Below are 14,001 nucleotides of genomic sequence, written 5' to 3'. Positions count from 1 at the left end.
TGTAAGTCGAGTTTCTCTCGCCGTGGAGAAGGCCGCTCCTGTCGTGGTTCCCAACAGGTCTGAAAACTAAACACTGGTAAAGGAGGTGAGGTTATGAGATTTTTAAATTACAGATTTTTAAATTAAAATGTGGAAATACTGTAGCTGCAGCCCTTAGATCAACCTCCTCCTGTTACTTCACTTTCACACCAAACTGAGACCTGCTGGATGCTCTGCTCCAGAGTTTTGGAGGTTTCACTGATTCTTTAAGTATGATAGAGATTTAATGCTGAAGGGATCTGTTTTGTGTGGATTGTTGAGCCGTATCATGAAATTCATGTTCATGCTTGGCTCCAATATGCTGCTAATTCCTGCTGCAGCTAAAAGACTTGATTAAGATTATTTCTTACTGTCAATAATAATCACTCGATTTGGCTACAAATTAAAATGATTTACACATTTCTTCATTAGGCTCTGTGAAAATGTACTGTAGTCTTCAGTACTTAAAAAGAGCTCTAATGCGCAGCTGTCACATTAATTATCACTGCAGCGACAGTGTTGGCGGCACTTCATTCACTCAGTTTTATCCAGCAGAAGTGTGAGAACATGAACACCTTTTACATTAGTCTGAGTTAGAGTTTAACCACCACAGCTCGTCTCTGAGTCAAGTTTAAGTCAAATGTTTTTAAAAAGTCTGCCATGCAGAACAAAAGGCAGCTTAACAGACGGGTCACATTAAATACATCATTCAATTTATTGAAAAGGGTAAAAAAAAAAAAAAAATTTACAGTGAAAACAAAGTTTTTGCTTTTCTAGTGATTTAAAGAAGAACCAAAAAGAATCATTACTCTTGCAGTTTCTGAACTAAATGATTTCTCTCTCAGTCCTTTGGGGCTACTTACATTTTGTTCAAACTACAGCTGAAAGCATCAATGAGCACAGAGCTGTTTGGGTTACAGAACAAATCCTGGTTTAACTGAGGCGGGACGAAGATTGTGGAGGGGGGGGGTGTTATTGCCAAGAAGGATGACGCTGAGAAGTCCAAGTGGAAGAGATTTGAAAAAAGAGCATTATAGACTTGCTGTGTGGTTAACGTGAGGTACTGTTGTAAGGTGTTACTGAGTGTGGACACCTGTGGAGCAGCAGCAGCAGCACAGAGGAGGCAAAGCTGTGGAGTCTGACCATAAAACCATGAAATTAAAGCGTTAAATTGGTCATTTTAAGCAGCCAGTGGTCTACTCGACAGAAACTGGGAAGTTCTGACCCGACAGCAGAGCCACGTCCATGTGAGTGAGTGAGGAGATGTGAAGTGAATGTGCCGTCTCCTCATTGAACAGCACTGTTTCAGAATAACCAGCTGTCAGCTAGACACATTCAGAAATGTACTGTATATCCCATTGAAGCTTTTCCCCATCATTAGTGACAATTTTGATTCAGTGTAAGCAGACAGATGCTCTTGCTGGTTCTGCTTTCTGGGACCCTGCCTCCCTCCCTCCCCCATCTGGAAATAAGGTAGTTGTACACAATAAATATAAAAATGGGCTGCTGGTGTACGTCTGCCCCGTCATTACTCTTACACAAACACACGTACGTACACAGCACATACACACATCCTCCCCGTCCCGCCTTCCCAACCCGATGTCCGTGAATACTGAGAGGTCCCAGTGTTTGTCGTCAACGTTCTTCCGGTGCCGCCATTCAACGTTTAATCCGTGGTCATTGTGTATCTGTAAGCAACAGTTTGTGGAGTCATGTTTACTGTGTGGTTTCACTTTTTCAGTCACTAAGTGTAAAACATTACAGGCTACAGTGTTTCCCACAGATTTAGAGGGGCTATCATCAAATAATCCCAGTTGGAAGTTTTTCTCCTGCAAATACTTGAATAAGTACTTTATGACAACAAGTAATCTGCTCCTTCTCCAGAGAGTATCTCATCCTGTGGATGAACTCCAACTCCCCCACGCTGGGCTGCTGATGGCAATGGTAGTCCTCAGTGAGCTCAGCATGGCACCACCTGAACCTGCTGTAGGTTCCTCCAGCTCACAGCAGATCTCCAAAGCAGAAACAAGGACTACCGACGCCAGCTGCAATCCAAGGAGGAGCTGGAGCACATCCAACATGTCAGAGGAAGCAACTAATTTGGGTTAATCGAAGACCGATTAAACAGAAACCTGGCCCGGAAAACTTAAATTAAAAAAAAGTCACTAATTATACTAAACGGTCCCTCCAAGTAAAGACTGTGGGGGGAAACACTGGGTTTAAAACACAAAGTAATACTCACCCAGGTTCAGGTCCAGTCAGCAGTCCTTTATGCCTGAACATCCACCAGCTCAGGAGGCATGGGGGACTTGGGGTGTTTGCTCTCAAAGTGCTGCTTGAAGGTTTTGGGGTCAGGCATCTGTGTCTGAAAGGAGGACAGTAAAAGTTTGAGTCTTCATCTTCTAGAAACAAAAAGGTAAGATCTCAGAACCACATCAGGGACGATACTGAGAGCTTAACCATCAACAGGGCGTCACTTTCTCCATCACAGTGGTTTAAAGTAAGGCAACATGGACTCATAATCACATGTTGACCATCATGCTTGTGCGTAACCCTGAAAAGGTCTACTTTGACCCAGGAAAAGCCTTATCAGATAATTACATGTTTCAGACCACTTTGTGTTTGCTGACTGGGGGCAAAAGTCTTCAAGAAAGACAAACTCATTGTGCTCGTTGATACGTTTACTGTTAACAGTGGGAACCTATCAGCTATCATCTGGGGGAATCAGCCAATGTTTTGGGGCTTCCGGTGCAGACAGCAGATAGCGAGATGACAGATATTCAGGCCTCAGTTTCCTGTTTTGTGTCTCAATGTTTACAGACCAACTAGGAATGCAGATTTTAAAAAGCCAAACTGACTGTTTCAAAACTTAATGTCAGCCACTGTGTTTCTTTTTCTCTCCACATGGACCATTTACCTGCAGGTAAAGCCCACCTGTGACTGGGGAACATTATTCAGACTGCAAACTGAACGCTTCATGTACCAAAAACCGTGTTTTTTGTCTACAGATATCTGCATATTCCAGTGCTTGGATTAGAAATTAAATAGACTTTTAACAAGCCAGTATAAAAATTACATCTATGATTAGCTGTAGCTTTTCAGATTAGCAATCCTTTTGAGTATCCTGCTAACAAATTATTCAACATTACTGTTAATTAACAGTCAGACTGACACACACACACACACACACACACACACACACACACACACACACACACACACACACACACACACACACACACACACACACACACACAAGCCTGAAGAAGTGAAAGAGTACACATTGTGTGGCCATCAGCTGATTAATTCCCAAAGTGGGGCAATGTTAACTTTCTATTATTTAACAGACTATAAAGCAGAACAACCACATTTTAAAACCAGAGTTAAAGTCTTTACAGAGCTGGTGACCAAAATTCCTAAGCAGGGACCCATCAGGATAAAAATGTTTGGGAATCGCTGCTCTAAAGAGTTTTGCTTGTCACCACATGACAGTGAGAGCTGCCATCTGGCTGTTTTAACATCTTTCTTAAAATGTGAAGCATCAACATTTTAAGAAAGAAAGAAGGCAGACCTCTGCGAGCCACAGCAAAATCGGATCAGTATTCAGCTTGTGGCAGTTTCTTACCCGGCAGACAGGGCAGGTGTGGACCAGCGCGGCCTTGGCTGCAGTCTTCTGGTCCGCGCCCTGAGATTTCTTCTTCTCTGCTGCCTTCTTGGCGTTCTTCTGCTGGGACTGAATCTTCTGCTGCCCACGAGCCATGGCCCTCAGCTTCGACCTGCAGGAAGGAAAACAAAAGGCATAAAGTTATGACATAAGAGAACTTTCCTCAGAACACTGCAAAAGAAATACATGAATAGAGGTATTTTCAGGGATCTGATAATCAGATGTTCCAGCTGATCTGTCGCTTGTTACATTTCTTTCTTCAAACTATGATGAAGCCTTAAAATCAAACTGAGTATAATTATTGACTCACTGACTCTCGCTCTGTTTACATGGGTGTTGTCATGGTTATAATAAATTGGTAAAACTGAACTTCGTCAACTTTTTTCCCCATTTCAGTATTAAACCTTTGAATTATAAATTACTGTCTTTTTCCTCTTTTAATGTCAAAGTGATACTACAGCCACAATCTCACTGAAAATCTCACCAAACACCACTACTTTATATGATTTAATTACTTTTAATGGCATAACTATACTGTGCTCCCATGTTCCACAGACACAGCAGCAAGTAGCTCTGCATGTTTGCTCTGGCAGTTTTACACCGAATGCACATCCTGATGCAACCCCAAAGGGGATTTGTGTCTCTGCCTGGAAGCAAACCAGCAACCGTTCACTTGTCAAGTGCACGTGTAAACTACTACACTACGGAGCCAGTGTAGTAGTCTGAAATGCTGACTGCAATCCAGACAACACACAGTCTCACAGGACATCAAAACTTTGATCCATCATTTCTGTGTACCTAGACACAGTTTCCTATATATATTTCCCATCTTTAAAAAATGAAAAAGTCTACATTTGTAGGCTGGAGACATTCATGGTTTGGGTTAAAGTAAAATATTTGGCACTTTGGACAAGATACATGCTGAAGATATAAAATCACAACAACTATTGGACTATTTTCACATTTTGCCATGAGACCATGTTCAGCATTAACAGCTAACCTCAGTGTCAGACCTCACTCATCCTGAAGAGGAACAAATCCCTGCTGCCAGGCTCCATAAGCTGGTGGAAAGCTTCCCATAAAAGTGGAGATGCTCAACAATCAGCTGTCCAAATATTGTTGGCCATGCGTACATACATTTTGAGGAACAGTTAGGGGTCACATTTGATAAACTACAGCTCCTCACAAACCCATTTACCACTGGTGTCCAATATAGAAACATTCCCACACATCTACACCTAAAATAGCTGGTGCCAAAAAACGTGCAGCACCCCAAAAGTGCTGACAGTGACCGTGGGAGGGTCTACTGTGAGAAATTCAGCAGTGCCTGGCAGATGGAGCCCCCAGAGTCCAGCCTCCATGACTTTCATCCCACGTAAATTACCCAAACTTCAGAGAGTAATGCTATATACGAGTTAGGGATGGACATTTAATTTAAAAAAAAAAGTTTGATTTGAAGTGGGAACTATTGAATATTCTTTAAAGACCGTCTCCCACACTCAGCTGCTCTCAGCTGACTGCGCACTGCGACGTGACATGCTGATGACTTTCTGAAGGATGTTACAGTCTCTGAATGTGACTGTTTTGGAGCAAAGTTTTCAAAAGTTTTAATCTGTTTACTTATTTTATTTCCTGGACGATGATTCTACATGTACACAGAGATTTCGCGTCTCGGTGACCATTGAAATTGAAATAAATTTACTTAATACTTCATGCCTGGAGGTGTTACTAAGATGGCAGCCGAGTGGCGAGGCTTGCTTCTAGAAGGACTTTGCTATTAATACGACTGGAAATCTGCACGGAGCCAATAAGTGAGCTACAAAAAGGAATACATATTAATGAAACACCACTCATATACTGGCTCCAACACAAACAACAAGGACGAGGCTTCTTCCAACTTTCATTACCAGCAGCTAGCTTACAGTTAGCCGATACCGATGACCGAGGTGGAGGAGACACAGCCTCCAAACACGTCCATTGTCTCTAACACACTAACAGACTGCTCATACCTACCCGAAGGCACGGTCAGGGCGTCGCTGTTTTAACAAAATGTTACATAAACAGCAGAAAACCGGGAGCACCGCCCGGGCAGGCCTCTAATCAGCCGGCACCGCCTTGCTAACCCTGTTAGCTGAGCTAGCTAGGGAAGCTGACATTACATGTGACCGCGAGTTAAAGCAGCATAACAGTGTTTTTAAAGTAAAAAAGAAGCAGCTTTAAATATAAATCCAGATTAAATAACACGAAGATAAGTCACAGCTGCCTAACAAGGCGCTATAATCCCGATTTCATGTGGTTTTACCTTCGAGATGCGGCTCTGCCTTCGCTCCTTTGTCGTTATCTCTTTTTTTCTGTGCCAAAGGAAACTACGGAGGTTTTAATTAATGCTTTGAAATCCGGCAGTGAGGCCAGCAGCGCCCCCTGCAGGACCGGAGCGGAGCTTCACCTTCACCTACAGATTCTGTCAGCATAAAACTATGAGCGGCCCCGAAAGAGAAACGGTGGAGTAGAATAGAATAGAATTAATTGCCTTTATTGTCATTATACAGGATGTACAATGAGAGGATTACACCAGTTATTATAGTTTTTACTTTTATTTCATTTTGAGTTTGGTTTCAGTGAGTTTCAAAGTTGATTCAATCATTTCACTTTAGTGAAAACGTTCACGTTATGCTAATATTACTGTCAGTGTTAGTTTTCTTAATTATTACGATATGGAGTGTGTTGGTCAGAATTTTGCTTTTTCTTGCGGCTGTTCCTTTATGGGTCGTCACAGCAGATCATCTTCCTCCATCTCACCCTATCCCAGCATCCTCTTCTGTCACACCAACCCTCTGCATGTCCTCCTCCTCTGCATCCATGAACTTTCTTTGTGGTCTTCTTTTGTCCTGTATATCCGCCATCCCTCCTCTGCACATGTGCAGACCACCTCAGCCTCAACTCTCTAACAGCGCCACATCTCAGTTTAATCCAAATTTTATTTATATAGCATCAAACCACAACGTCAGTGGCCTCAATGTGAAACAATCTCCAAACCACACATCACAGCAGGTCTCTCTACCATCTTGTAAACCTCTCCCTTCACTCTTGCTGCTCTCCTCCTGTCACAGATCACCCCTGACACTCGTCTCCACCCGCTCCACCCTGCCTGCACTCTCTTGTGTACTGTCTGTTGCTTTGGATGTGTGACCCCAGGTATTTAAATTCATCTGCCTTCACCATCTCTATCCTTGCCTGTTCACCTTTCCGCCTGCCTCCCTCTCTCACCTCCACCTCTCCAGGCTCTCTTCCACCTGCTCCCTGCTCTCACTACAGATCACAGTGTCATCTGTACACATCGTAGTCCATGGAGACTCCTGCCTGACCCCATCTGTCAGCCTGTCCATCACCACTGCAAACAAGAAGGGCTTCAGAGCCAATTCCTGATGTAATCCCACCCCCACCTTGAACCCATCTGTCACACCTATCCTACACCTCACCACTGTCTTGCTGTCCTCATACACATCCTGCACCACCCTCACATACTTCTCTGCCACTCCTGACTCCCTCATTCAGTACCACAGCTCCTCTCTTGGCACCACTCTTGGTTCATGAGAGGAAATCATACTCCCACTTTCTTGGCAAGAAGGAGCACTACAGACATGCTGGGAGTACACTGACTTATGGCCCTCTGCGTGGCTGAGTATTAACCACTGGTTTTATTTCATATCCTAAAATTATGCCTTCTGTTCAGAATTAGAGACCTGGCTAGATGCTGATGACACTGTTATCTATAGCAGAGGTACCAAAGCAGTCCCAGTTCATATTAGAGAATCTTACACGCCTCTCTGCAGCTTCTCTCCTCCTGCCATCCCCCCAAAACCCCATCCCCATAGAGTCGGTGCCTGCTCCCAGACCACCAAAAAACAAAGCTAAAATCAGCAAAAAGCTATTTAAGCATAAAAATTCAAAAACAATAAATAATACAGCTTCATCAACTGCACCAAAAAATAAAACAATTAAATGTGGATTGTTAAACATTAGGTCTCTCTCTTCCAAGTCCCTATTAGTAAATGATTTAATAATTGATCAACATATTGTTTTATTCTGCCTTACAGAAACCTGGTTACAGCAGGATGAATATGTTAGTTTAAATGAATCAACACCCCCGAGTCACAGTAACTGTCAGAATGCTCAAAGCACAGGTCGAGGAGGAGGATTAGCTGCAATCTTCAATTCCAGCTTATTAATTAATCAAAGACCCAGACAAAGTTTTCATTCTTTTAAAAGCCTGACTCTTAGTCTTGTCCATCCTAATTGGGAAAATCAAAAACCTGTTTTATTTGTTATTATCTATCGTCCACCTGGTCCTTACTCAGAGTTTCTGTCTGATTTCTCAGACTTTTTATCTGATTTAGTGCTCAGTTCAGATAAAATCATTATAGTGGGTGATTTTAACATCCATGTAGATGCTGAGAATGACAGCCTCAACACTGCATTTAATCTATTGTTAGATTCAATTGGCTTCTCTCAAAATGTAAAGGAGCCCACCCACCACTTTAATCATACTCTGGATCTTGTCCTAACATATGGCATAGAAACTGAAGACTTAACAATATTCCCTGAAAGCCCCATCCTGTCTGATCATTTCTTAGTAACATTTACATTTACTTTAATGGATTACACAGCAGTGGGGAATAAGTTTTATTACAGTAGAAGTCTTTCTGAAAGTGCTGTAACTAAGTTTAAGGATCTAATTCCTTCATTGTTATGCTGTTCAGTGCCAACACAGTGCAGAGCAGCTACCTAAACTCTGCTCCCAGTGAGGTCGATTATCTCGTCAATAGTTTTACATCCTCACTGCGTATAACTTTGGATACTGTGGCTCCTCTGAAAAGGAAAGCTTCAAATCAGAAGTGCCTGACTCCGTGGTATAATTCACAAACGCACAGCTTAAAGCAGATAACCTGTAAGCTGGAGAGGGAATGGCGTCTCACTAAATTAGAAGATGCTCATTTAGCCTGGAAAAAGAGTTTGTTGCTCTATAAAAAAGCCCTCCGTAAAGCTAGGACATCTTACTACTCATCATTAATTGAAGAAAATAAGAACAACCCCAGGTTTGTTTTCAGCACTGTAGCCAGGCTGACAAAGAGTCAGAGCTCTGTAGAGCCGAGTATTCCTTTCACGTTAACTAGTAGTGACTTCATGGATTTCTTTACAAATAAAATTTTAGACATTCGAGAAAAAATTATTCATAACCATCTCAAAGATTATTCTTCATGTTCGGCTGCTTTCAGCACTGCTGGTATTTGTTTAGACTCTTTGGCTGCAGTTGATCTTTCAGAGTTAACTTCAATAGTTACTTCCTCCAAACCAGCAACATGTTTGTTAGATCCCATTCCTACTAGAGTGTTCAAAGAAGTCTTTCCAATTATTGATGCTTCAATCTTAAAAATGATCAATCAGTCTTTATTAGTTGGCTATGTACCACAGGCCTTCAAGGTGGCTGTAATTAAACCTCTACTTAAAAAGCCATCACTGACCCAGCTGTCTTAGCTAATTATAGGCCAATCTCCAACCTTCCTTTTCTCTCAAAGATTCTTGAAAGAGTAGTTGTAAAACAGCTAACTGATCATCTGCAGAGGAACGGTTTATTTAAAGAGTTTCAGTCAGGTTTCAGAATTCATCACAGTACAGAAACAGCATTAGTGAAGGTTACCAATGATCTTCTTACAGCCTCTGACAGTGGACTCATCTCTGTTCTTGTCCTGTTAGACCTCAGTGCAGCTTTTGATACTGTTGACCATAACATTTTATTACAGAGATTAGAGCTTGCTATAGGTATTAAAGGTACTGCACTGCAGTGGTTTGAATCATATTTATCTCATAGACTCCAATTTGTTCATGTAAATGGGGAGTCTTCTTCACACACTAAGGTTAATTATGGAGTTCCACAGGGTTCTGTGCTAGGACCAATTTTATTTACATTATACATGCTTCCCTTAGGCAGTATTATTAGAAAGCACTGCATCAATTTTCATTGTTACGCAGATGATACTCAGCTTTACCTATCAATGAACCCAGATGACACACATCAATTAGTTAAACTGCAGGAATGTCTTAAAGATATTAAGGCCTGGATGACCTTTAATTTCCTGCTTCTAAATTCAGATAAAACTGAAATTCTTGTTCTCGGCCCCACAAATCTTAGAAACATGGTGTCTAACCAGATACTTACTCTGGATGGCATTACTTTGGCCTCCAGTAACACTGTGAGAAATCTTGGAGTCATTTTTGACCAGGATATGTCCTTCAATGCACATATTAAACAAATATGTAGGACCGCTTTTTTGCATTTGCGCAATATTTCTAAAATTAGAAACATCCTTTCTCAGAGTGATGCTGAAAAGCTAATTCATGCATTTATTACTTCTAGGGTGGACTATTGTAATTCATTATTATCAGGCTGTCCTAAAAGCTCCCTGAAAAGCCTTCAGCTGATCCAAAATGCTGCAGCTAGAGTACTGACAGGGACCAGAAAGAGAGAGCAGATTTCTCCCATATTGGCTTCTCTTCATTGGCTCCCTGTTAAATCTAGAATAGAATTTAAAATTCTTCTCCTCACATACAAGGTCTTGAATAATCAGGCACCATCTTATCTCAAAGACCTCATAGTACCATATCACCCCAACAGAGCACTTCGCTCTCAGACTGCTGGCTTACTTGTGGTTCCTCGGATACTTAAGAGTAGAATGGGAGGCAGAGCCTTCAGCTTTCAGGCGCCTCTTCTGTGGAACCAGCTTCCAGCTTGGATTCGGGAGACAGACACCCTCTCTATTTTTAAGATTAGGCTTAAAACTTTCCTTTATGATAAAGCTTATAGTTAGGGCTGGATCAGGTGACCCTGAACCATCCCTTAGTTATGCTGCTATAGGCCTAGTCTGCTGGGGGGTTCACATAATGCACTGTTTCTTCTCATTCACCTTATTTACTTTGTTTATACTCCACTCTGCATTTAATCATTAATTGATATTAATCTCTGGCTCTCTTCCACAGCATGTCTTTATCTCCCCTCAGCCCAACCGGTCGCGGCAGATGACTGCCCCTCCCTGAGCCTGGTTCTGCTGGAGGTTTCTTCCTGTTAAAAGGGAGTTTTTCCTTTCCACTGTCACCAAGTGCTGCTCATAGGGGGTCGTTTTGACTGTTGGGTTTTCTCTGTATTATTGTAGGGTCTTTACCCACAATACAAAGCGCCTTGAGGCAACAGTTTGTTGTGATTTGGCGCTATATAAATAAAATTGAATTGAATTGAATTGAAAAAATTTACCATGAAATTCATATATTATGCTGATGTACCCCAGGCCAGTGCATGAGTGTTTTCACAGTGAAATAAAAGAATAATTAAAATAAAACTGAGCTGGGATTTCAGAGAAACCACTTTTATTTTCCAATTAATAAAAATAAACTTATACTTTGGTTTCATGTGATTTCATGCAAGTTGATGTTTAACACCCTGGTCTTGTTCCACAGAGGAAAGGAAGCCCCTCTTCACAATTATGACGATCAATTCTGAGGAAATCTAAGGAGAAAACAAGAGGAGTGGTTGTTCCCTTTCATATTTCAAAACACATCTATTCATGCATTTCTAGAGTCACTTGATTTGGTAATGCTACCATCTGAATGTATGGCGAGGCAATGTCTCCATCTAAACCAGCTCTCTGGCAAGTTAGGGACCCATGGTTCATATGGTGAACCATCGCTCCATAACCAATCCCCAAACTGTAAAAATCAAAAGACAAACAGTGGTCAACACTGTAAGACTGAAATGATTCATTTACCAAAAGCATGCATTAATTCTTTAACATAAATGTTCTGCTATATCAATAACAATTAATTGGAAATTGCATTACCCGAACAGCATCACTGGCACCAATCCAGGCTGGACCAAAATATCCAACTTCCTTCATGAGCTCAATGAGGAACTCGTACTCCTTCAGGTCATGGATGGAGGCGAGGTTGGCACCAAGCAACCAACAATGTTTCTGTACCGGCAGGCAAACACAATATGGGCTCAGGCGTCAGCGCTCACTGAACACTAAAGTTACTTTTATTATGACAAAGAAATATCAGAAGCTGTTATGTGACATGGTGAGATGTCAGGTTACCTCAGCATCTATCCAGGCCATAGGATCAGGAAAAAAGGTGAAACATCGCCCCCAGAGCCCTCTAAACCCGGGGGGACAGAGGTGCTGACTGGATAACCCTTTTTGATGCCAAATTTTAAAAATGGGAGAAATCTTGGTGATCCATAGATTAGACTTTAGACATGATTCAGACACTTCCACTTTAGTTTGTTATAATTAATTAAAAATAAAAACTCAAAGCTGAGAAATATTCACTTACATTCAGTGTTGTTTTGCTGAACAGACAGCGGCTCTTCTTCCAATTAATATTTTTGAAAAAAGCCACAAAACACACAAAATGCTTGATTTAAAAAAGAAAAGCTTCATGTTGCCTCTGTGCAAAAATCGACTAATGTTAAAGACGCATCATAAAGACGTTGCTGGTTTCCTGAATCTTACCTTGCTTCAAGTGCAGCACTGGATTTGCTGTGGAAGGATTCAGACTGCAGTTAACCATCTTCACAAAGGATTTCTTTGATATGCATTTAGTTGGCAAAAAGGTGCACCATGAAACTGACCCATGATTTATTTTCACTTCATTGATTTTCTTTGTCTTGGTGAATCTCACCTGTTGTGATGTGCAAAGCGACGGCAGCACAGAGAAGAAAAAAGACCCTCATGGTTTGTTCTGCTGCAAAGAAAATGTAAGAGAAACAGGAAGCCCAGGCAGCTCACTGAAGGTCAAACCGGCTTCAGTCTCAGCTGAATTCTGCAGTCCTGTCAAATCACAAACTCTTATACACAAAAAGCAACAAGGAAATAGCCTTTCACCCACTCACTGGTTGAAGTGACACCTTAATAAGTTATCTTCAGCATCACTGACTGTTCTAAACACAAAACAAGTGTTGGCAACAAATTGAAAGTTGCTTCAGTTTTACATCAACCCTGGTTTTCCTGTCACGAAGGTGCCGTTAGTGATTAACAGTGACTCCGGCTGCTTCTCGCAGGTTTAAACCCTCAGCTGCTGCTCAGGTTTCTGCTGCCTTTAATAATCTCTTTCAGGCTGATCCGAGCCTCGGACTGAGGAGCTGACGGCTCATTTTCTCCCCATTTGTCAAAACATAAAATCTGAGCCCGGCTGGATGACATCACTCAGGCTGCCCAAAGAGGCAGCAGAAAAATGACAAGTTTTAAGTGTCTTATATCTTAAAAGATAACTGGAGTAAATATCAGAAAGCTGGTAAGAACCAGAAATCTGTAATTAACAACAGCTGTGACAAGCCTTGTGAAGCTTTTGTCTTTGTTGACAAGATTTTAACTATCAGAGCACATATTTTACCTCCTGCTTATGACTCTTCCATTATTACCACTGCGTCTGCAGCTTCTACTGGAACCTGTCTCTATCTTATCTGGGAAAACTGTTACTCCCATTAAATCGAGCTCTTGTAGTGATATTCTCCCTCCTCGGTTTTAAAGAAGTTTGGGACACTATAGGCCCTTATATTAAACCTTATACAGGCTTATAGACAGCAGCCTGACTCTGGGTGACGTACCTGTACCTGACACCTCTTTGTTATCCAATTTTAGGCTGATTTCAAAGCTTCCTTTTGTTTAGAAAATTTGGCATTTTTTTCATTCAGGTTTTAAAGCATTTCACAGAACAAAGTCTGCACTTTTGAGAGTTTTTAATATTTTATTAAGTGCTGACTCTGGAGACTCCCTCATTGAGACTTTCGCCTAGAACAGCATGTTAGAGATACTGCCTTGGAGTGGTTCAAGTCATATCTGACAGAAGTTTTTCTGATGAGCTCTATTATCAAATAAGCATGATGTCTCATGTCATTTTTATGCAGATGACTGTTACATCTACCTACCACTGAAACACAATGACCCTAACCTCCTCAGGCCTTCAGACCCCACGCGCTGATGTCCTGAGGTCTGAAGGCCTAACCTCCTCAGGCCTTCAGACCTCAGGACATCAGCGCATGGGTGGCTTTTTTAATTTGAATAAAACAAAACAGAGGTCATTGTATTTGGTGTCCCACTGTCTGACTTGGCTCCTCTTGCATTCTGTGTCAAACCAGGTGTGACTAACTCTGGGGTTAAAGTTCAGACAGCACTTAAAATGCACAAACAAATAAACAACAGTGGTGTTTTCCCGGCTGAGGCAGCTCTCCAAAGTTAAGCCTTTTCTCTCTTTTGGGGATTTAGAGAGTC

The 14,001-nt window shown here is 41.6% G+C and overlaps 2 protein-coding genes across 3 annotated transcripts; both read right to left on the bottom strand.

Moving 5' to 3' along the window:
• Positions 1-709: 709 nt before the first annotated feature.
• On the bottom strand, positions 710-6,055 carry LOC115787959 (zinc finger protein 706). Its single transcript, XM_030740769.1, has 4 exons — positions 5,985-6,055; positions 3,644-3,794; positions 2,261-2,383; positions 710-1,706 (listed from the first exon to the last, which is right to left on the bottom strand). The coding sequence occupies exons 2-3, from the start codon at positions 3,776-3,778 to the stop codon at positions 2,288-2,290; spliced, it is 231 nt and encodes a 76-aa protein (XP_030596629.1). The 5' UTR covers positions 3,779-3,794; positions 5,985-6,055; the 3' UTR covers positions 710-1,706; positions 2,261-2,287.
• Positions 6,056-11,126: 5,071 nt separating this feature from the next.
• Positions 11,127-12,644, bottom strand: LOC115788741 (ladderlectin-like). 2 transcript variants are annotated; one of them, XM_030741896.1, is made up of 7 exons: positions 12,413-12,644; positions 12,244-12,270; positions 12,065-12,100; positions 11,827-11,924; positions 11,572-11,703; positions 11,335-11,440; positions 11,127-11,240 (listed from the first exon to the last, which is right to left on the bottom strand). In XM_030741896.1, the coding sequence occupies exons 1-7, from the start codon at positions 12,462-12,464 to the stop codon at positions 11,167-11,169; spliced, it is 525 nt and encodes a 174-aa protein (XP_030597756.1). In that variant the 5' UTR covers positions 12,465-12,644; the 3' UTR covers positions 11,127-11,166. The 2 variants fall into 2 exon arrangements, with proteins under 2 accessions (XP_030597756.1, XP_030597758.1); XM_030741898.1 differs by having other exon boundaries at positions 12,065-12,097.
• Positions 12,645-14,001: the final 1,357 nt, after the last annotated feature.

This window comes from Archocentrus centrarchus, chromosome 11, assembly GCF_007364275.1.
Source record: "Archocentrus centrarchus isolate MPI-CPG fArcCen1 chromosome 11, fArcCen1, whole genome shotgun sequence".
NCBI classification, from domain to species: Eukaryota; Metazoa; Chordata; class Actinopteri; order Cichliformes; family Cichlidae; genus Archocentrus; species Archocentrus centrarchus.
Note: the sequence above shows the minus strand (reverse complement) of the source record. Positions and strands in the feature narration are given on the sequence as shown.

What these genes read in the sequence shown, in the direction of transcription:
- LOC115787959 (XM_030740769.1), bottom strand. Translation starts at nt 3,778, where the DNA reads ATGGCTCGTGGGCAGCAGAAGATTCAGTCCCAGCAGAAGAACGCCAAG. An exon ending in ACACCTGCCCTGTCTGCCGG is followed by an intron (nt 2,384 to 3,643) that starts GTAAGAAACTGC and finishes TCCTCCTTTCAG; the next exon opens with ACACAGATGCCTGACCCCAA.
- LOC115788741 (XM_030741896.1), bottom strand. Translation starts at nt 12,464, where the DNA reads ATGAGGGTCTTTTTTCTTCTCTGTGCTGCCGTCGCTTTGCACATCACA. An exon ending in CGCTTTGCACATCACAACAG is followed by an intron (nt 12,271 to 12,412) that starts GTGAGATTCACC and finishes ATCCTTCCACAG; the next exon opens with CAAATCCAGTGCTGCACTTG. An exon ending in GTGCCAGTGATGCTGTTCGG is followed by an intron (nt 11,441 to 11,571) that starts GTAATGCAATTT and finishes TGATTTTTACAG; the next exon opens with TTTGGGGATTGGTTATGGAG.